This window comes from Nyctibius grandis, chromosome 31 (assembly GCF_013368605.1).
Source record: "Nyctibius grandis isolate bNycGra1 chromosome 31, bNycGra1.pri, whole genome shotgun sequence".
NCBI lineage: Eukaryota > Metazoa > Chordata > Aves > Nyctibiiformes > Nyctibiidae > Nyctibius > Nyctibius grandis.
The window spans coordinates 4,529,686-4,551,241 of NC_090688.1; the positions used below are offsets into that span (position 1 = coordinate 4,529,686).

General features: G+C 69.3%; 2 protein-coding genes across 2 annotated transcripts; one reads left to right on the forward strand and one right to left on the reverse strand.

The window, feature by feature from the left end:
• Positions 1-8,765: 8,765 nt before the first annotated feature.
• On the forward strand, positions 8,766-16,593 carry NCAN (neurocan). The gene is made up of 14 exons (XM_068420946.1): positions 8,766-8,838; positions 9,842-10,243; positions 10,532-10,706; positions 10,793-10,920; positions 11,144-11,437; positions 11,696-12,583; positions 12,669-13,826; positions 14,285-14,401; positions 14,536-14,649; positions 14,855-15,013; positions 15,116-15,198; positions 15,286-15,430; positions 16,042-16,224; positions 16,331-16,593. The coding sequence occupies exons 1-14, from the start codon at positions 8,766-8,768 to the stop codon at positions 16,591-16,593; spliced, it is 4,182 nt and encodes a 1,393-aa protein (XP_068277047.1).
• A 2,150-nt stretch (positions 16,594-18,743) lies between these two features.
• On the reverse strand, positions 18,744-21,556 carry HAPLN4 (hyaluronan and proteoglycan link protein 4). The gene is made up of 4 exons (XM_068420755.1): positions 21,439-21,556; positions 20,730-21,092; positions 19,779-20,081; positions 18,744-19,081 (listed from the first exon to the last, which is right to left on the reverse strand). The coding sequence occupies exons 1-4, from the start codon at positions 21,554-21,556 to the stop codon at positions 18,744-18,746; spliced, it is 1,122 nt and encodes a 373-aa protein (XP_068276856.1).

A 21,556-nucleotide genomic window follows, 5' to 3' on the forward strand; every position in this document is an offset into this window, starting at 1 on the left:
GAAAATAAAATCGATGCATCCTGCGGGCGGGTTCGGAGGGGAGTTGGGTCTGGCCTGGCCAGGGGTTCTGCGTCCCTGGGGGGACGGATGCTGCACACCCAGCCTGGACCCCTCCTGCCCTCGCCGCCGTGCCCAGGTCACGCCGTGGGGTGGGTTTGGACGTGGCCGAAGGCAGAACCGAGCCGCAGCCGGGGCGAGGGGCAGCGGGCGAGGGCTCGGGGGCAGCGTGGGAGCGGGTCCCTGGGGCCGGGGCTCAACCCGTCCCCTCCGGAGCAGACCCTGGGTCGGGGCATCCAGCCCTGCTCCTGCCCCAGCACCCCAGCCAGGACAGGCCCCCGCTGCCACGGAGCCGTCCATGTGTTCGTCTGTCCACCCTCCCCGTGCCAGTGCCCCGAGCGCTGGCCCCAGCTGCGGTGGCCGAGGCCCCGGTAATGAGCCGCCGTCCCCATGAATGTGGCAGCTCTCCTGGAACCGGCTCCATCAGCCGCCGGCGGAGCTGAGCGGAATAACAAGCGGCTCCGCGGGGCACGGGATGGGGTCCCCCCGCGCACCCCCCGGCGACGCGGGGACTGGGGGACGCAGGGACCGGGGCACGCGGCTGTGCTCTGGCCGTGGGGAGCAGTGGGACCCCTCGCTGCGCAGGGAGGGTCCCTGGCACCCCGCTCCCCCGGTGCTCACAGCGATGCTGCTCAGCACCCCAGTCACGGCGCCGTGGCCCCGGCTGCCAAACTGGGCAGCACTGGGAGCTCAGGAGGCTCCTGGCCTCGCCGTGCCCCCCCGCTGGCTCTGTCATCGGGGTGACAAGGGTGCTCCACCACCTGCCAACCCCTCCGACCCCTTCGGGACTCTACGATGTCCCCACGCTGTAGGTTGGCCACGTCACTCCTCTATTGTGGCTTGTGGTGGGAGCGAGACCTGGCTGAGACCCATCAAACTCACGTCACATGTGGCTCCTGGCCCCTTTGCTGTTCCCTGGGTGGCCAGGGCCAAGCCAGGGCTGTGCTGGAGCCGCGGGGACCCCCAGCCCCACGCCAGAGCTGGAGCCTCGCCGGGTCTCCCCAGGGACAGCGGCGGGTCCCGGACCCCTGCGACGGGAGCCCCTCGCCACCGCCGCCGCGCACCCCAACCGCCGGCAGCCACCTCCCCGCGCCCCTGTCACAACAAAGGAAAACATCTCTGGATGGAAACTGCAGGAGGGTCGTCACGGCAACACTGCTGCAGGATTTCACCAGAAACCCGGCGTTCCGGCTCAAAAAGGCGCTCGAGTCCCTGCGCGTGCTGGCGGACGCCCGTGCAGAACCCACCGGGGCTGGGGCCGAGGGGGTGGGGTCCAACCAACCCACCCACCGCTGTGCCAGGGCCCGGTCCTGTCCCCAGTAGGGTTGGGGGCACAGTGGGGACCCAGTGATGGTGGGTGCTGCCTTGTGGGAGCAGCTCGGGACAGAGCTGTCGGTGCTCTTGTGGGGACGCCACAAGGATGGGCTGGATGTGGAGCTGGGGGTGTGGAAGGGACCTCGAGCGGGGCAAGCGTGGGGACATGGGGACATCCCTCCGTGCCAGGCGGAGCTGGCTGTCCCACCTGGATGGAGGGATGGGCACAGCGGGGTGTTGGGGCTCCAGGCTGGGCCAGGGGTTGGGGGACCCCATGAAGTCACCTCCCATCTGGAGAGACCAGCCAGGGGGACACTGGAGCTCTAAACTGGTGCTGGTGGAGAAACTGGTCCCCGCCACCTCCTCACCGCGGGCTGCGGTCCCCGGGCGCGGAGCAGCTGCTGGTGAAGGGAGGCGGGTGGGGGGAGAGGGGTCTATTAAATCCCCATCCATAAGCCGCGCCGGCGGGGGTCGGTTGTGACATTTATCTCCACTCGAGAGGAGAGCTCCGAGAGCCAGCACCGTCCTTGGCAAGACAAATGGCACATCAGCCCCGTTGCCCCCGCTGGGGCTCGGCTGGGGCCCTGCGTCCCCCCGGGAGGTGGGCAGTGGGTGGGTGCCTGCGGTCCCCCCTCCCCTGCCTCCTGCTGCTGCGAGCCCACGGGGCCGTTGGTGTCCCCGAGCGGCTCCAGCTCCGCTCTCCCCACAGCCCCTTCGCTCTGCGGACCCGTCGTGGGTCGGGGTCGGGGCTGGGTGCAGCTTCATCCCCGCGCCCGGGGCTCGTTAGCGAAGGGCGGCCCGTGGGAGGTGGTGGGTGCTGAGGGGACCCCCCCTCCTGCGAAGGAGCCGGGCTCACGGATGAACCCATCTAATCCCTGACCCGTGCCCGACGTGTCGTGCGGATCAGACCCTGCTGGGATGAACCTTGGGAAGAGGAAGAGAGGGAGGAAGGCTTGGGCAGCGCGGCGGCAGCAGGCGGGTGGGATGCGGGTCTTGCTGTGGGTGCAGGACCCAGCTGCAGTGTGGGGGGAGCAGAGGGAGCATCTTCACCCCAGGCCCTCGCACGAGTGGGGTGAGTGTTTCGGGGCCAGCCCCATCCTGCCTGCACCGTGCTGGACCATCCTCTGCGGGCACATGGAGCCGGTGCAGCACCCTCCTTCCAGCAAACCCCAACCAGCACCCATGGGTGCTCTTTCCAAAGCAGGACAGCGGGATTGGAGACCTGTAGGGTGGCAACACCAATCACCTGGGTCCTCTCGGAGCGGGAACTAGCTGGGATATCAGGGTGCTGGCAAATCCCCTGGGACCCTCTCCCCAGTCCTGCTTGGCAAACACTATGGGGGGTATTAACCCCTGTCACCGTCCCCCACACTCGGGCACCTACGCGGGGACAGAGATGCCAGCTGCAACCCTATAAAGAAGGGGAACAGAAGAGCTCTGTGCGCCGGCAGTGCCGGGGTTGTGCCGGGGAGGGGGTTCACAAAAGGCAGGAAACGCCGCGAAAAGTCGGCCACAATGGAGTCGGAAATGAGAACTTTGCTCTCGGGTTTCCACGGCTTCGGCGTGTGGGGAAAAAATGAGGATGGGGGGAGAAATATTCAATCACTGGTTGTTGCTAAGTCGTGGGAGACAGGGTGGCATCCTCCATTCACCGGTGGGAAGGTGACCCCCCCCCAAACACCCCCTCCCCGACAGCTCAGCGATGGTTTTCCCTCTATGTTGGGGTTCGTTTTGCTCTTTATTGGGATTTTTCAGGCTTTTTCAAGTCTTCATCCATCCTCAGCATCTTCCAGCCCCTCCGCACCCCTGCACGGGCTGTATGGGCGTGCAGAGGGGCTGGAAGATGCTCCTGGTTGCATCTTGTATGTCTTGGGAGGGATTTTGGGGTGCAGAGGGGCTGGAAGATGCTGCTGGTTGCACCCTGTATGGCTTGGGAGGGATTTTGGGGTGCAGAGGGGCTGGAAGATGCTCCTCTGTTTGGATACACCCTAAAAATCCCACTGGGTGCGAGGGCAGGGAGAGAGGGGACCCCGCAGTGATTTGGGGGGGGGGGGCTGCAGAGTGAGGTGGGGGTGTGTGTGTCCCTTTTTGGAGACCCCCTAAATCCTGCTTGGCTGCAGGCGGCTCCCAGCGCAGGGATGCTGGGGGGGGGCGGGCGGTGCGTACGGAGGGTCCCCCACCGATCTGGGGGGGCTGCGGAGGGGCTGGAAGGGACCCCCCATTACAGGGACCCCCCCCATCACAGGGCCCCCCCCAAAGCTCTGCCCACACCAGTTGCGGGGAGTTGCGGTGCCCGGGGCGGGGGGCGGCCCCGCTCGAGGGGGAGGGGGGGGAACGGGGGGGAACGGGGGGGGGATGGAGGGGGGAGCGGCCCCGGTTTGGGGGGGCGGCGCATGCGCGGGCGCCCCTCGCCCTGCGCCGGGCAGCGCGGCGGGGCGCGGAGCGGGTCGCCGCCGCTGCGGGCAGGTGCGGGCGGGCGGCACCGGCGGCACCGGCGGGGGGGCCGCGCCCGCCGCGATTGGCCCGGCCCGGCCCCGGCTCGGCCCCCTCGGGGGGGGCCCGGCCCGCTGCCCCCCCTCCCCCCCCCACTCCGCCCCCCGCACCCCGCTTTTAAGCTCCCGGTGCCGGCGGGGTGCTGGGCTCCACCGGCGGCGATGGCCCCCTGAGCGCGGCCCCAGGTACGTGCGGCACCGGCACCGGCACCGGCACCGGCACCGGCACCGGCACCGGCACCGGCACCGCCCGCGCCGCGCCCCCGCTGCGGTGCCCGGGGGCGGCGGGAGCGCACGGGGATGGGGACGGGGACGGGGACGGTGGCACCGCTATGGCAGGAGCAGGATGGATCCGGGCTGGGGACATGGTGGGGACAACGGGGCTGTCACGGCTGGGGGATGCGGGGGCTTGGGGGGGGGGACACTGGGATGAGGGACATTGGGATGGGGGACACTGTGGGGACCAGGGTGGACAGGGATGAGGGATGCTGGCCCTGGCGTTGGGGAGGTGCTGTGACTGAGGGTTGGGGACACGGAGGGGACTGGGGCTGTCAGGGATGGGGGTGCTGAGGCTGGGGACAGCGGGGATGGAGGGGACGCTGGGGCTGGGGGCACTGGGGCGGGTGGACAATGGGGTCACTGAGGTTGTGGGGACATTAGGACAAGGGGACACTGCGGGGACCAGGGCTCTCGGGGCTGGGGACACTGGGACTGGGCCTGAGAGGGGCTGGGGGCCAGGCAGGGCTGGGGGATGCTGGCAGGGCAGGCAGCACGGCGCTGTGCCCTGACCCCCTGCCCAGCCCGCGGAGGGGTGGGCAGGGAGAAGGGGCGAGGGGTGGCAGGAGAGCAGCGGGTGCTGGTGGGGGGTGCCCAGCGTGGAGCCGTGTCCCCCAGCAGTGCCGGAGATGGGTGTCCCCCGCCTTGGCCACCCGGGTCCCCGTCGGTGCTGCCAGCGGTTCCCTGGCACGGAGGGAGCCGGGGAGCTTCGCATCGCCGGGGTGCCCCGGGCTGGCAGCGTGGGGGGGGCTCAGCACCACGGGCAGAGTGAGTCCCAGCCTGCACGCCCTGGCACGGGGACACGGCATGGGGAGGCCGGGCTGGATGGACGCGGGTGCTGGTACCGGTGCCGGGTTTGCGGCTGCTTGGGGGCTCTTTGCTCCCACACCCCGACCCGGGGGCTCAGCAAAGCCAGCGCCGGCGGGCAGGATGGTGCTGGAGGCCCAGCTCTGGGCCAGGCCCACCAGCCCAGCCTTCTCCTCGCCGCTTTCGGGGCCGGGCACCGATGGTGCTTTCGGAATCGCTCGCCGGCGCGTGGCCGAGCCGTGGCAGGGACGGGGCTGGGGGCTCGCCGCGGTGCTGCGCCGGCTTTGGGGCTTCCCAGGGAGAGACAGAAAGCTGGGGGGGGGGAATAAAAGAAAAAAAGCAGAGCAAATCCTCCAAGAAAGGCTGCAGACTGTCTGCCTAATACAAATCGCACCCAGCGCAGGGCCCATATTGGCCGGGATCGCGGTTTTCCGAGGTGCTAATTTATTCTGGGGGGAGCGGGGAGCGTCACGTTGCCGGTGCGATGTGACGGCAGCGAGGGCTGCAGAATTCCTTTGTTGTGGGCAGAGAGGAGGGGACGCGGAGCCGGCCCCGCCACCGGGCTCCCAGCGCGGCCGCGCAGCCCCCGGGGGGGCCCTCGGCGGACACCCCGTCCCCGTTGGGGCGGCGGAGGCTTCGTGGCGCTGGGAGGGAGGTGGGTGCTGCGGGGGGGGGGTGGGGCTGGTGGCTCCGGTGGGGTTGGGCGCGTGAGGGGTGCAGGATTGGCCCCGCGATGCTGGGAGGGGGACACGCTGGGTGGGTGGGCACTGAGATGCTGTGTGTGTGCGCTGGTGGCACTGGGGACCGGAGTGACCCGCGGGGACAGTAGAGGTCATGGGGTCTGCGCCCTGGTGGGGGGCAGCTGAGGGCACCCCCAGGGCTGGGGCATCCCCAGGGTGGGGGCACCCCTGTCCCGCTGCATCCTGGGGGGGTGGGCAGTGCCCCCGCTCCCCTCCCACCCATCCCAAGCCCGTGTCCCCCCCACTGTCCCAAATGTCCCCCCCGCTCCATGGGGACCCCGGGGTCCGCAGCCGCCCCCAGCCCAGCCCAGGGCTCGGGGCAGGTTGGGGCGAGAGGAGACCCCAAAAGCGGCCGGGTCCTCCCGGCGCCCAATGGCCTGGGAGGAATTAAGCTATGTTTCAGCTGTAGCTAATCACCAGCCCCTGCTTTGCATATTCATGAGGCAGATGAATTATTCATGAGGTGACAGCTAGTGACAGCTGTGACAATGTTCGCCCGGGTTGGGGAGGGGGGGGCGGCTTTGCACCGGCGTTATTTTAAATTTCTCTCGTGTGCCCCCGGCTGGGGCTGGGCTGGGCTGCTCGGGGGACGGGGACACGCTCTGGGTCCCCGAGGGGACCCAGCTGCGTGGCAGCGGGGATGTCACTGTGCCCTAAGCCCGTGGCATCACCCTGACTGCAGAGAGAGACCCACCCCCCATGAAATTCAGCCCCTTGGGCTCGTGGTGGCATGGCTGGCGCTGGCTCCCTGTGCCACCCTCCTCACCTTGGGGACAGCGCGGTGACACCCAGCGTGGCCGAGCCTGTGGCCCCTTCCATGGGCACCCCGGCCGGATCCTGCCCCAGAGGGATGGGGCTGGTGCTGCTTCCCCCCTCCTTGGCGCAGAGGCTGGTGGTGCTGAGCCGTGCTGGCAGCAGCGTGGCTCTGCCCGTGGTGGGGAGCCAGGATGCAGCCAGGGCCGGTCCCGGCGGTGCTGTGCCAGCCCCGGGCTGCCTCGCTGGTGCTGCTGGCGCTGGATTGTGGGTCAGTGGATCAGGAGGAGGTGGGAGGGAGACGGGCTCGATAGTGAACGAGGTGCTGGGCTGGGAGGACGCTGCCTGGCTGTGGCACGGGGATCCTCGCGTGGGGGATGCAGCGTGTGGCAGCTCCGGTGCTGGCGGGGATGGCGGCTGCCGTGCCACTGGCCCTGACCTTGGGATAAACATTTGCTGGCTCAGCGCAGGGCTGGCTCGGTGGCAGGGACAGCCGGGGGTCTGGCGAGGGGCTGGGGGGAGTGGAGTATGGCGGGGACCTTCGTTTGTCCCCACGGCTTGGAACGGAGCCGCGGTGCCACCGGGGACGTGGTCCCTGTGTGCTCTGAGGGCAGGGGTGGCAGCCGGGTGGCCCCAAGGGAGCGGCAGGCTGGGGCTGTGTGCCCTGTCCCCAGGTTGGGGTACCCCGGGACCCCCCCCCAGCAGTGCAGGGTCCCTGAGGAGGCAGCGGGTGCTGCCGGTTCCCACCACGGCACCTTCCCCGCTGCCAAAGCAAAACCTGCAGAAATGCTGATGGCGGCAGGCGACGGCCGCAGCCACGCAGCCCCCGGTCCCCAGCCCCTCGCCACCCACTCCCCCCGATACCACCAGCCTGGGGTCCCCCCGGCGGGGCTGGGGACCCTGGGGTCCCTTTGGCTCCTGCTCCATCCCACCACCCCAACGTGGCGCTGGGCAGGGTGTGGGACCGGGCACCCACGGTTTGGGGCTGGTGGCCCTGGGTTGTGGCTGGGGATGGGGTGGCCACGGGCCGGGGAGGAGGAGGATGGAGAAGGGGAAGGGGAAGGTCTCGGGGATGCTGTGGGGAGGTGTTGGGGAGTGAGACCCGCTCGCTGCTTTCCCACGTGGGAAATTGTCTTGTTTGCCCTTCGCTGGGAAGGGTCGCCTGATGCGGAAAATGGGTGAAAAGACCAAAAAAAAGGGACTCGGGGTGATTTGAAGCTCTGGGATATGTGCGAGCTCAGCCCAGGGCACCCTTCTGCCCTGGTGCTGAGGGTCCTGGATGTCCCCATCCCACACCCACCGCTCCCATCCCGCACCCACCACCCCACCCTCGCCCGGCGGGTCCTGGGTGAAGGACGTGGGCTGCGAGGGTGGGCAGGGGCCACCCCATCCCGCGCCCCAGAGCCACCCCATCCCACGCCCCAGGACCTCCCCATCCCGCACCCCAGGACCTCCCCATCCCACACCCCGGAGCTGATGGTTTATGCTGGGATTGCTCCTGACACCCCAGAAAGTCACAATCAGCATTTCAGTGGGGAGGAGCCAGACCCTCCCCAGCCGGACCCTGCCAAGCAATTTATTTCCCCCCCCATAATGGGAAGACTGGGATAAGTCCGGTGCTGCCGTGGCCACGAGCCTGTGGGATTTCCTTCCCGGAGCATCTCGGTTGTGCTGTCGGTGCCGTGGAGCAGCCCCGGGGCTGCTCTGGGGTGGTTCCTCTCCCGGGGGCCCATGGCGGGGCGAAGGGGATGTCCCTGCGTGGCCAGAGCTGGGGTCAGGTCACCTCCTCGTCCTTTATCAGCGATGGGGTTTGGAGGCAGAAGCCTCCCACGGGAGGGACGGGGCTGCGGCCGCTTTCTTCTTTAGAAGAGATAAGATAAAACCTGGTTTTACGCCCCCCAAAAAGGCCCTTTGCCAGCGCTGAGCGCGGGGGGTCTCCTTTCTTCTTGCCATTTTGCTCTTTCTTTCTATTTTTGTCCCATAAAGGGATAAAATGAGAAATCAAGGGCTGGAAAATGGAGCGTCAGGGATGGGGGAAGCTGTGGGCTGAGCTGAAGCCTTGGCTCCGGGCGGCTGGGAGAGGGACGGGGGCTCCTGGTGTCCTGGTCAATGGGTTGCACCTCGTCCTCCATCCTGACCCCACACCAGCTTCATGCTGACGTTGGGATCAAACTCTCTCCAGGCTGATGGCACCGTGCTGAAGTGGGGCTAATCCTGCCCTCCTGGGGGCTGGTGTCGGCGCAGCCTCGCGGTGATTTATGGCCCGATGGCATCGCCGAATGGGCGAGCAGTGGCCTCCCACCCCCCATCTCATTGCAGGTCAAGGATGGTCCATGTGATGGGGGATGCTGGCTGCTGGCTCCTGCTCGGGCTCTCCCTCCTCCCCATCGCCGCCCTGGGTGAGTGTAACAGCGAACGGCAGCAAATCATGAGCCATCAGCCAGGATAAATAACGAGGGGAGGGCTCAGGCCGTGCCCCCCCCACCTCCCTGCCCGGGGCTGCGGGGGATTAGCGAGGGAGCAGCCCCCCAGGCCGCTGCGGACGCCCCCCCACGCCACATCCCCGCAGGAGAGACCTTAAATCCATAATCCCTTGGAGCACCCCCGGCCCCCTCCCCACTGAGCCCCCCCCCGGGGGTTTGCCGTGTCTCTGAGCCGGGGAGCCCATGTCCCCCCCCGTCCTGCATGGTGGGGACATCACAGCGTCCTGCTGCAGGGGGGGGTCTGGGATCCCCCCACCCCGGCACCCCCCTGGTGTGATGGAGGGGGGGGACGGTGCCAGGCGGGGATTAGTGGCCGTCCCCGGTCCCCAGCCGGCTGGGCTCTGCGGGGGGATCCCCCCGACCCCGCTGCGGGCAGGGAGAGCCGCGCCACGGGGGTCCCCGAGGCTGGGGGGATTTGTGGCAGCGGAGCCGGGAGGCTGCATAGGCTGGGGCAGGATTAGTGCGGGAGGAGGAGGAGGAGGTCGTGGTCACTGCCACAGGGATGGCTTTCCCGCGGGTGCCACGGGGGTGGGATGGCACCGAGCCGCTGGCGAGGGGTCTGCCTCTGTGGGCAGGGGCGGGGGGCTCTGATATCCCCGTGGGAGCGGTGTGGGACCCGTGGGTGCTGAGCAGTGGGTACAGCCTGGCAGCAATCTGGGGGGGTGATGGGGACTCGGCCAAGGTGGGGGTTCAGCCCTGGGGGTGGCAGATTTAACTGGCAAAGTCGGTCTCCAGCCACTAAATGAGGTGGCTGCCCATCGTCTGGCTTCGTGCTGTCCCTTGGGGGGCTCAGGGGTGCCCGGTATGGAGCCCCCAAACCCCTGCAGTGCCCCCAGCTCTCCCCTCTACAAACAAGAGCCACACAGGAGCTCCCGCCGCCCATCCCCGTGGTATCTGGGCGCCTCTTCCCCCACCACAGGCTCCCAGGACGATGGGAAGGTGATCCACATCAAGAGGGTGCAGCACGAGGCCGTGCGCGTGGGGCTGGGGGAGCCCGTGGCCCTGCCCTGCCTCTTCCTGCTCCAGCCCTCCGCCTCGCTGGGGCCCAACGAGCCCCCCGACCCGCCCCGCGTCAAATGGAGCCGCGTGCGCTCGGCCGCCGGCCACAGGGAGGACGTCCCCATCCTGGTGGCCAAGGACAACGCGGTGAAGGTGGTGAAAGCCTACGAGGGCCGCGTGTCCCTGCCCGGTTACCCCCGCGACCGCCGCAACGCCACGCTGCTGCTGCGCGCCGCCCGCGCCAGCGACGCCGGGCTGTACCGCTGCGAGGTGGTGGCCGGCATCGAGGATGAGCAGGACCTGCTGGCCCTGGAGGTGACGGGTGAGCTGGGCACCGTGGGGCGGGGAGGCATGGCCTGGGGCGCCACGGGGCATCGCGGGTACCGCGGCGGGGGGACGTGGGTGCCCGGGTGGGTGGTGTGCCCTGTGTACCCCCTGCACCCCGTGTACCCCCTGCACCCCATACCAGCCATGCACCCCATGCACCCCCTGCACCCAGTACCAGCCGTGTACCCCCTGTACTCCTTGCACCCCATGTACCCTTGCACCCCATACCAGCCATCCCAGCCCTGCACCCCGGTGCCAGCTGTGCCACCCGCTGCCTTTCCAGGCGTCGTCTTCCACTACCGCCCCGCGGGCCAACGCTACGCGCTGACCTTCGCCGCCGCCCGCCGCGCCTGCCGCGACAACTCGGCCGTCATCGCCTCGCCCCAGCACCTCCAGGCCGCCTTCGAGGACGGCTACGACAACTGCGACGCGGGCTGGCTGGCCGACCAGACCGTGCGGTGAGCGTGCGGCATGGGCAGCCGGCCGGGCACGCCTCGCTGCGGGCAGCGCGGAGCTGAGCGCCCGCCGTGCCCCTCTCCGGTAGGTACCCCATCACGCTCTCCCGGCCCGGCTGCTACGGAGACCGCAACAGCCTCCCCGGCATCCGCAGCTACGGCCGGAGGGAGCCCGGCGAAGAGTACGACGTCTACTGCTACGCCGGGGAGCTGCGAGGCAAGCGGTGCCGGGACGGGTGGGTGGGCACCGGGGGGCATCGCTCCGGGGAGGTGGCGGTGGCCAGGAGCACGGGCATGTCTCCGCATCACCTGGTTGCGGTGCCGGTGCTGTGCCAGTGCCCGGTGTCACCCTTGGTGCTGGCACCGAGCGGCGCAGTCGTGGAGACTCCCCAAAACCCACCGTGGTCCCTGCATCCCCAACGGGCTCCGCTCTCTTGCAGGGACGGTGTTTTACGCCACGGTGCCGGGGCGGTTCAGCTGGCAGGGGGCCCGGAGGCACTGCCGGAGCCGGGGCGCTTCGTTAGCCACCACGGGGCAGCTCTACGTGGCGTGGCGCGAGGGCCTGGACCGCTGCGACCCGGGCTGGCTGGCCGACGGCAGCGTCCGCTACCCCATCCGGCTCCCGCGCAGGAAATGCGGCGGCGAAGCCTCGGGCGTCAGGACCCTCTACCAGTTCCCCAACCGCACCGGCTTCCCCCCCGCCGCCTCCAGATTCGACGCCTACTGCTATAAAGGTGAGGGCGACCGGCCGCGGTGCCGGCACCGCATCCCCCCGCCAGCCCCGGCCCTTGGTCCCTGGGGAATCGGTGGGCATGGCCGGGAAAAGTGCTGCGGATGAATATTTAATTGGGGAATTAATGAGATAAATGAGCCCAGCGCCGTGCATCGCCCCGGCGTGCGGGATGCGGTGCCTGGTACCGAGCCTGGGGGGATGCAGGTCCCCACCCGTGCCCTGGGTGCCCACCCTGCTGATGCTCGTGGTCTCACCGCAGCGGCCGCGGGGCAGAGGGAGCCGGAGGAGCCTGTGCCACCCACGCCCGACCCACCGGGCACTGACAACGTGCTGGTGGAGCACGGGGAGGACCTGGGCACGTCGGGGGACGCCCGGGACACCCCACGAGACCGCTCCGGCCTCTTGGCGCAGCCAGGGCTGGGCGAGGACGAGCAGCTGCAGCTGGCGAGCAGCAGCCCAGCGGTGCAGCGCGGTGACCCCCCCGGGGCTGCACCAGCAGCTCGTGTCCCAGGGCTGGGCGATGGCACGTCCCTGCCTCCCACCGCCTTCTCCTCGACAGCGTGGCCCCATGAGGATGAAGCTCTCAACGTGGTGGACCAGGCGCCGGTGAGCTCTTGGCAGGATCCGGCCAGCACCAGCCCAGCGCCGCCAGTGCCAGAAGCCCCTGGCCCTGAGGAGCCCCCGGCCGCCCTCCTGCCACAGCCTCAAAGCCCAGCCCAGGAGCACGTCACCGGCTCACCACCAGCACCACTGGGGTTGGGGACAATCCCTGACGTGGCAGCAGAGACCCCCGGCACCCCACCGGCCAGCTCCCGCGCCCCGAGGCGGAGCGGCTACGCCGGGCTGAACGGGCGCTACTTCCAGCTGCAGCGGCAGAGCCGGGACCCCACAGTGGCGGCTGAGGACCCCATGGTGGCGGCTGAGGACCCCACGGTGGTGGCCAGGGACCCCACGGTGGCTGAGGACCCCACGGTGGCTGGGTACGTGGTGGGGACAGTCACCCAGGCCCCTGTCCTGGACCTGGAGGCGAAGGGGGGTGCAGCCAACACGGTGGAGACGTGGAGCATCCCCCGCGCCGGCACCGAGAGCCTCGGGCGGGATGGCACCTACTCGCCCTCCAACGCGGTGGAGGAAGAGATCGGCCCCGGTAAGTGACGCCCGAGAGCGGCTGGGGGGGTCCTGGCGGGGGCTGCGCCGGCTCGGGGACCCCATGGCTGTGCCGTCTCTTGCAGAGCTGATGGCACCGGCCACCGCCCCGGTGTCCCCCTCGCCACAGGCACCAGCCCGGAGGGATTCACCGCGGTGGAGCCCCCGCACAGCCCCCCGCGATCCCGCACGGACGCCCCCGCCGCCGTCCCCGCCCCTGCCCGCCTCCGCCGGGCCCCACGGTGCTCTCGGCCACCGGGATGTCACCACGGCCGGGGCTCAGCCCCACGTCCCCAGTGCCCGCGGAGACTCTCCCCGGCCACCCGCGGATGCCACCGAGGACTTCTCCGGGGACACCCTCGCCCAGGAGGACGGTGGCTCCGTCCTGCCGCTGCCCCCGGCCCCGCTGGTGGCCGAGGGCCCCGAGGTGGCCCCGCAGCCCCACGGTGACGGCGGTGATGACAGCGGGGCCCCGGGCGATGGCTCGCTGGAGAGGCAGAGGAAAGCGGTGACCTTCCACCTTGTCACCCCCTCCATGGGGCACCCTGCCACCCCCAGCCCCACCGAGGTGGCCGCTCCCTGGCCCCGGGGGGGACTGAGCCCCACGGCCCCCCATGGGCCAGCCGAGCGCCCGGCCGGGTACGGGGATGCCGGGAAGGGCTCTGCCGAGCCGCGTGGCGAAGCAGCCGTGTCCCCCCCAGCGTGGGCTGTCCCCTCACCTTCGCGTCCCCCAGTGGCCAGCAAGGTGACCCTGTGGGCTGGTACCGAGTGGCCAGTGGAGGCGGATGCGCTGGAGGCAGCGGCTGAGGAGGGGTCCACGGGCTTCGCCTCCATGGCCCCCCCATGGCCCACCAGCCGCCCTGCGCCAGAGCTGGGGGCAGCAGGGCATCTCCTGCCCCCCTCGGCCCCACGGCAGCCCCCCACCAGCCGAGGCCCCCCGGCTGTCCCCAGCCACGAGGATGCACCGAGGGCCCCTGGTGAGGAGGATGCCTCTGGGGAGGTGAAGAGGGAAGAGCCCCCCGTGCCCCCCAGCTTGGCCACCCGCACCCTCGGGCTGTCACCCACCGCCCCCCACCCCGGGGTGCTGGAGGCGCCCGAGCCCCCGAGCACGGGGCTGCTCTTCGAGCCCTCCGTGGTGCTGGGGGGGCCGGGGGGGTCCCCACTGCTGGACGCCGACAGCGGGAGCGGCGAGGAGGAGCGGGAGCTGCTGGCCTGGGCGGGCACCGGCAACGCCAGCCGGCACGGTGAGCTCGGGGTGCCGGGTGTGGGGGGCACCCCGAGCTGGTGGGCACGGGGAAAGGGGCTGGGTGGCAGGAGCACCTCGGGGTTGCCCCCTCCCAAGGCCGTCACGGGGTCGATTTGGGAGGGGGGGGGGGTCTCTCCTTTTATCCAACCCCATGAACTCACCGGGGGGTTCCCAGCAACCGCGTGGATCCTGGGTGGTTCGAAGGGAGCCGAGCTGTTACCAGGAGCATCCTCTGAATTATTTAATATTTGCAGTTGCCAATAATAATAATGATAATAATGATAATAATGATGATAATGATGATAATGATGATAATAGCTGGTGAGGCGGATGCTGGCGGGGGGCACGCGGCACACGCAGCCCAGCCACGGCCAGGGGGAAAAGGCACCGTGGGGAAGGGGTGGGTGCCATGGTGTCCCCCACGTCGGCTCAGGGCCACCCACTCCCACCCCGCAGCCCCGGCCGACCCCTGCCACAACAACCCCTGCCTGCACGGCGGGACCTGCCGTGCCAACGGCACCGTGTGCGGCTGCGCCTGCGCCCCGGGCTTCACCGGCGAGAACTGCGAGATCGGTGAGTGGCCACGGCACCAAATCCTGCCCCATTCCCCCCATCCTCGGTCACCGCTGGCGGAGGGGACAGGGTGGGCTGGGCGGGCGGTGGCGGGGGGTCTCCGCGCACCCGCAGCCCCCGGCGTGTCCCCGCAGACATCGACGACTGCTTGTCCAGCCCGTGCCAGAACGGCGGCACCTGCATCGACGAGGTCAACGCCTTCGTCTGCCTCTGCCTGCCCAGCTACGGCGGCAGCCGCTGCGAGAAAGGTGGGGAGCGCAGCCCTGGTGTCCCCCCCCGCCCCGAGGCATGTCACCATGGGGTGGGCGAGACCCCCGTGGGGACACTGCCCAGCCCCTGTCCCTTTGGAGCTGGGAAGGGGACGCAGGATGGGGAGCTGCTCCCTGCATCCCTCGCCGGGGTGCTGGGGGCCGGTCCCCCTCGCCGTCCCCCACCGTCCCCGTGTCCCCGCAGACACGGAGGGCTGCGACCACAACTGGCACAAGTTCCAGGGTCACTGTTACCGCTACTTCGCCCGCCGGCGCTCCTGGGAGGACGCGGAGCGGGACTGCCGCCGCCGCGCCGGCCACCTCACCAGCATCCACTCGCAGGAGGAGCACGGCTTCATCAACGGTGCGGTGGGGAGGGAGCACCCCATCCCGCAGCTCCCCAGGCGGCGGCACCCCTGGGTGCTCCTCGCCCTCCCCGTGTGAGCCGTGGGTGCTTTTCTTGTAGGCTTCGGGCACGAGAACACCTGGATCGGGCTCAATGACCGGATCGTGGAGCAGGACTTCCAGTGGACCGACAACACGGCCCTGGTGAGGCCCTCGGAGGGGTGGGGGCTCAGGGTGCAGGGGATGTGGGACACGGTGGGAGGGGTCTCACTGGCTCTTGTGTCCCACCAGCAATACGAGAACTGGCGGGAGAACCAACCCGACAACTTCTTCGCGGGCGGCGAGGACTGCGTGGTGCTGGTGTCCCACGAGATCGGCAAGTGGAACGACGTGCCCTGCAACTACAACCTGCCCTACATCTGCAAGAAAGGCACAGGTACCGCCTGCCTGGGGCCCCAGCCTGGCATCCGCAGCCCCCAGCATCCCCGTCCCACAGACCCCAGTGTCTCCATCCCCATCCCCCAGCCCCCAGCATCCCCAGCCCCCAGCCCCCAGCATCCTCATCCCACAGCCCCCAGTGTCTCCATCCCCGTCCCACAGCCCCCAGCATCCCCATCCCACAGCCCCCCAATGTCTCCACCCCTGTCCCACCGCTCCCAGCCACCTCCTCATCCTCAGGGACCCTCTCGTCCAGGAACACTCGAGCAGTTCCCCTTCATCTCCATTTTTCCTCCTTTTTTGACCCCCCCAGCCTTCCCTCTCCACTTTAACGAGTTTAATTCGCCACCATTATAACGATCAAGTTCTCATTCCTTATCTTGAGAGTCACATTAACCCCGTTGCGCGCCCGAGGAGCGCGCGCCGCCCCCTCCCGCGGGTTAACGACAAGGCCATTAATTAACGAAGTAAATCCTGGGGCACACCTGATGGAGGAGCCCCCCTAAAGCCACCCACCTCCGCTCCGGCTCCAACCGGTGGCATTGGCAGGGTGTCCCCATGTCCCCTCCCAGCGCCACGGGGGTGACGGGGGTCTGTCCCCCCCCACAGTGCTCTGTGGGCCCCCCCCGGAGGTGGCAAATGCCATCCCCGTGGGGAAGCCGAAGGAGAAGTACAGCATCCACGCCAGCGTGCGCTACCGCTGCGAGGAGGGCTTCGCCCAGCGCCACGTGCCCACCATCAAGTGCCGCAGCACCGGCAAGTGGGACCGGCCCAAAATCCTCTGCACAAAACGTGAGTGGGGGTCTCAGGGGGGGTGTCAAGGCACCAGCTCCCTCCTGGAGGGGCCACGGTCCCTGAGCCCCACGCCGCGTCCCCTCCCTTGCCCCCCGTTAGCCAGGCGGTCGCACCGAGCGCGGCGGCACCACGGCCACCGGCACAGCCACCCCCACCACCAGCACCACCACCACAAACCCCGCAAGGAGCGGCGAAAACACCGCCGGCACCTCCGCCTGGACTGGATGGAGGAGGGCCACTACTTCTAGGGCCGGGGGACGACGAAGCACAAGGACCCCCCCCCCTCCACCCCGGGACCGCCTGGGTCCCCGACGGGACGTGGTGACGTTTCCAGCCCCCCCTCCCACCCCCCCCCCTCTTTTATAACCCCCTTGGCTTTAGCTCCCGGCCCCGTAGGGAATAGGACCCGGAGGGGGCGGCTGCGTGTGCGTCCCCAGCCCTCCCTGCATGCCCCACGCTCAGCCCCCCGACGCGGGGTCGAGCCCCCAGCCCCACATGGGGGCTGTTCCCCGGCTGGGCTCTGGCCCCCTCCCCAAAGAAGGGGGGTCACCCACCAGCCCCCCATCTCCCACCTCGGCCAGCGTGTCTCCCCGGCCCGGGGTGCCTCCGGTTTTTTTAGCAACCCCCCCTTCATCTTCCCCCCCCAGCCCCCCGGTCCTGCCCGCGGGGTGGGGGGGCCGATGCTGCCAGGGCCGGTGTCCCCCTCCCCGGCCTGGTTTGGGGGTTGATTTTTATTTTCCCTTTCGGTTCGTCGTCGGGTCCCCGTCGGAGTTGGCGTGTGTGTGTGTGTGTGCGTTCGGCGCTCCCCGATCTCTGCTGTTTGCGACGTGACTGCCGTGTCCCGAGCCCCCTTCCCGTCCCCCCCCTGCCCCGTGCCATTTCTGACTCTGCCTTTCTGTACTGCTGGACATTTTAATAAATTTTTTTAACAGTTGAGTGGCCCTGACCCTGCTCTTCCCTGGGGGCAGGGGGGTGCGGGGACCCCAGGGATGCTCCCCCACACACCCCTTACCTTGGCCGGGGACCGCCACACCGGCGCTCTCCATCTGCCTCCTTTCACCGCCACTAAATTAATTTTAAGCAAACCTCCTCCTCCTCCCAGGGCTCGGGGTTGCCAGCCCGGCGTGAGCCCAGGGCTCGTGAATCACGCCGGCGGTGAGCGGCACGGCCAGGGCTTTCACTGATGAATTTACCGGGGTGCTGCCTGCACTAGCCATGGGCACAGGGGCTGTGGCCCATCCATCAGCGTGGCACAGCCACCACCTGGGGCTCCGGTGGCCCCCAGCACCCCACTTTCCCTGGCCATGGGGTCGCAGCTGGGGGCCATCAGCTCCCACCAGCTCTTTGTTTTCATCGGTGATGGATGGACCATGCTCAGCTGTGCCAGGCACCGAGGAAGCCCTGAGCCCCCTCCGCCATGGGGGACCCCGGCGTCCCCACCCGTGCCCTGCCGTCCCCGCGGTGGCTCCTGGTCGCTGCCAGCTCTGCTGCTGCCCTGGCTCTGGTCCCGGTAAACCGAGCAGGATGCCAGAGGGATGCTGCAGCCGGGATGCCCCACACGTGCCCAGCTCTGGCGCAGCTGGGCCAGAGGCACCAGGGCTTTGGATTCAGGGTGACCACAAGCGGCGTGGGGCAGCCCGGAGTCCCTTTGCACCCGAGATGCCCCTCGAGGGTGGCACCAGCGAAGGAGACACGAGAGCCCGGCTCAGCTCTTCAAAGCAGCCGAAGCTTTTATTTCATCTACGTCCAGCTCGCGAGCGCCAGGGCTGCAAAAAAGCCTCGAGCGGGGCCCGGTGCCCACCCAGCACCTCCTGGCAGCGGCCGCTTCTGCGCGAAGCCAAGCGCTACGGAGCTGCCCCAGCCCCGGCCTGCGGCCACCCGGCACCAGCAGTGGCCCCATGGGGCTGCTGGTGGCAAGGGGGTGCATGCAGGTGCCGGAGGGGCTGCGGGTGCCGGAGGGGCTGTGGGTGCCCCCCCGGGCTGCCCACGTTGCACAAAGCCAAGCCCAGTGCCCCCAGTCCTTGCCCAGCGCCAAGGTGGGATTTTGGGGATGGGGAAGGGGACCCTGTGGCAGGTCAGCCCCCCCGCAGCGACCTGCTGGTCCCACGATGCTGGTCACCTGCAGCATCTCCCGGGGGGTTCAGTGCTGTGGGGCGTGAGGATGGGGCCGGGGGGGGCTCAAGCCTGCTCTGCTCTGGACGGGCCTTTAGCACATGCAACGCGCTGGGGGATAAGCGAGAACGGCATCGAGCTGGGACGGCAGCCCTGGCCCCGCGCGCAGGCTCCTGCCCGGGCTGCTGGCGTCACTCCCCTCCCGCTGCCTCAGTTTCCCCAAGTGGCACCGGGCTTTGCCCGCAGCCTGTGGCGCAGCAGCCGCGCTGGCATCGCCTGGGCACCTCTCCCAGCCCGAGGCAGGGGCTGCCCGCAGCTCCCCACGCTGCCACATCCCCCGAGGCAGCGGCACCGGGGAGCCCAGCACCGGCCAAGTCTGGGGGTGCTCCCAGAGTGAGGGAGCCTCACACACGATTGGGGTGCCCCCCACCCAGCGCCTTCTCCGGCTCAGCCCCGCCAGCTTTTTTGAAGCAATAAACCCCAAAAAGCTTGTACTTCTTGTCCGGGAAGCCGAGGTTGCGCACGCCGGGCTCGCGGCCGCCGCAGCGTGCCCGCGGGTTGACGATGGGGTAGCGGATGCTGCCGTCCTCCAGCCAGCCGGCCTCGCAGCGGTCCAGCAGCTGGATCTTCCAGGCGGCGTAGAGCTGGCCCACCTTGGCCACGGCCGCCCCGTTGTTCTTGCAGGCCTGCACCGCCTCGGCGTAGCTCAGCTTGCGGTACGTCTTCAAGAAGTAGACTTTGCCTTGGAGAGGGGGGACACACAAAGCGGGGGGTCATCGAGGATGGGGACCTGGCTGCGGCATCCTGCATCCTGCACGGCGCTGGGCTGGGATGGGGCTGAGTGGGGCAAGCCCCAGGGATCCCCCCACCTACATTTGGGGGGGCTGGAGGGGGCAACCAGGCAGGTGGGCTCTGAGGAGGCACCGCCACGGCACAGGCAGATTTATGGGGGCTGTGGTGGTGGGTGATGGCTCCTCGTGGCGGTCGCACCCGCTATTCATCCCGCCTGCCACCGTTAAACAAACACGGGCAGAGCCCCCCGCGCCGCCCCGCCAGCCGGGGGGGATTTACACCGCCCCGGAGCCCTCCCACCTCCCATCTGTCTTGCGTGGCCCCGGCCTCATCCATCACCCGCCGTGGGCGCTGCTGCAGTTACCTCCATCCCCTGCTCCTGCCCGGGGAAGACGGGTCTTGCTGAGAGCGGGCGATGCAGCCCCAAAGGTGACAGGGCCACATCCTGGTCCCTGCTGGGGGTCCCCAGCACCAAACCCCTCTTGATGTGCCGGGGAGCCCAGCGAAGGGACACGCAGCCACATCCCGCCCTCACCCAGGGCAGAGCATCCTCCTGGACCGCCATGGGAAACCCCCCCCAACCCTGCCCAGCCTAAACCAGGGAGCTGGGTGCTCCGTGCCTCAGTTTCCCCCCCACTCGCTGTTACCGTTGAGGTTGGAGGTGAAGCAGAAGGCGTCGTAGTGCTCGCTCTCCTTGTGCCGGTAGCCGTAGTTGCGTACCCCGACCGGCGTGTCCTTGCGGCCGCACTCCTCGCGCGGCCGGGAGATGGGGTACTGCACGGAGCCGTCCTCCAGCCAGCCGGCGTTGCACCAGTCCATGCCCTCCAGCCAGGCCTGGTGCAGCTGGTCGTGCGAGGCCAGGATGCCGTCCTGCTCCAGGCACGCCTGCTGCGCCTCGCGGAAGTTCAGGGTGTAGCGACCCAGGCGCGGGTGGTAGGGGAAGATCACGCCTTGAGGAGGGGGGGACGGAGAGGAGGGCTGGGGTGCGCGGGGTCTCCCCCACCTTATTTTGACCCAACGAACGGGGTCATGGGTGCGAGGCACCGGCGGGGAACGGGGGCTGCTGCGGGCAGCGAGACCCACCGCAAAGCCCAGCGGAGACGAGCTGCCGTCGCGTCCGCTCAGGGAGTTTGGGTGCTCCAGGCTTTGCCCAGTATCCCCAATACCCCAGTGACCCCCATCGCACCCCCGGAGATGCTGCTCTGGGACCTGGGGACATCGGTGGTGCCCGCGTGGGGTCTCAGCCGAGCCCCCGTGTCCCCGGCGGGCTCGGAGCCGCGCACAGCACCAACGCTGCTGCCACATCCCCGTCCCCCCCGGTGCTTTACGAGGCCACGCCGCTATCTATCTCCGGCGTTTATGAGCTGCCAGCCTGTAAACCTGGAGCAGCCATAAAAGCCAATAACAGGCAATAAACCACGGCACACGCCAGGAAAAACAACCGGCCGTAAAGCAGGAGTGAGCCCAGCTCGGGGACACGGCACCAGGAACCGTGTCCTGGCCGTCCCGCATGGGACACGGGGACCCCCGGGGTCCTCCCCGTCCCGGTCCCTCCTCCCCGTCCTGGTCCCTCCTCCCCGCCGTAGCCGTGCCGCTACCTTCGAGGTCCAGCTTGACCATGCCGGTGTCGTCCTCGAGCTCGTTGGTGACCTCGCACTCGTAGCGGCCGTAGTCTTGCAGGGTGACGTTGCGGATGATGAGCGAGGCGTCGCCGGCGCCGTCCTCCTGCAGGGCCGTGCGGCCGCGGTAGGCGCCGAACGCCCGCCGCGCCTTCCCCAGCGCCACGAAGACGTCCACGAAGGCCATGGGCTCCGTCACCTTGGTCCACTTGAGGCGGATCTCAGCCGGGTCGTGGGCGGACACGTCGTAGTGGTAGCGGCAGGGCAGGATGATGGTGCCGCCCCGGTGCGTCACCACCTTCCCCGGGGCCGTTTGCACCACCACGGCCCCGCTGTCACCCTCTGCAAGGGACAGCGAGCTCAGGGGAGTCCCCGTCCCCACGCCTGCCCCTGCCTCCACCCCAGGCAGTGCCGGCACACGGGCAGGACCCACGGTGGGGACAAGGCAGGCTGGGGGCGTGGGGCAGGGGGGGAACCACCCTTGAGGGGAATTTCCCTCATCTGGGGGCTTTGCAAACCCCGCGGTGGGTTGGGCAGCTCCTGGCCAGGGCAGGGGGCACATGGGGGCTGCCCCAGAGCCCCTGATTGTGCTTTAATGGATCTTAAACCCAACAGCCCGACGGCTCCGGGACGGCTCCCCCCATCCCACCCCGGGGGGCCCTGCTGCGGGACCCCCGGCCCCACTCACCCATGACGTGGACCACCTTCTTCCGTCCCCGCGTGCCGAGCAGCGTGTCAGAGGTGAGGACACCAGCAAGGAGCAGCAGAGCTGCCGGGCCGGCGGCCCAGGGGCCTCGGGGACGCAT

Excerpts from the sequence above, each read along its gene's own strand:
- NCAN (XM_068420946.1), top strand. The coding sequence starts at position 8,766 with ATGGTCCATGTGATGGGGGATGCTGGCTGCTGGCTCCTGCTCGGGCTC. Across the intron at positions 12,584-12,668 it reads GGAGGAAGAGATCGGCCCCG|AGCTGATGGCACCGGCCACC; the intron begins GTAAGTGACGCC and ends CGTCTCTTGCAG. Across the intron at positions 15,199-15,285 it reads GGACCGACAACACGGCCCTG|CAATACGAGAACTGGCGGGA; the intron begins GTGAGGCCCTCG and ends GTGTCCCACCAG.
- HAPLN4 (XM_068420755.1), bottom strand. The coding sequence starts at position 21,556 with ATGCGTCCCCGAGGCCCCTGGGCCGCCGGCCCGGCAGCTCTGCTGCTC. Across the intron at positions 20,082-20,729 it reads GGTCAAGCTGGACCTCGAAG|GCGTGATCTTCCCCTACCAC; the intron begins GTAGCGGCACGG and ends CCCCTCCTCAAG. Across the intron at positions 19,082-19,778 it reads CTTCACCTCCAACCTCAACG|GCAAAGTCTACTTCTTGAAG; the intron begins GTAACAGCGAGT and ends CCCCTCTCCAAG.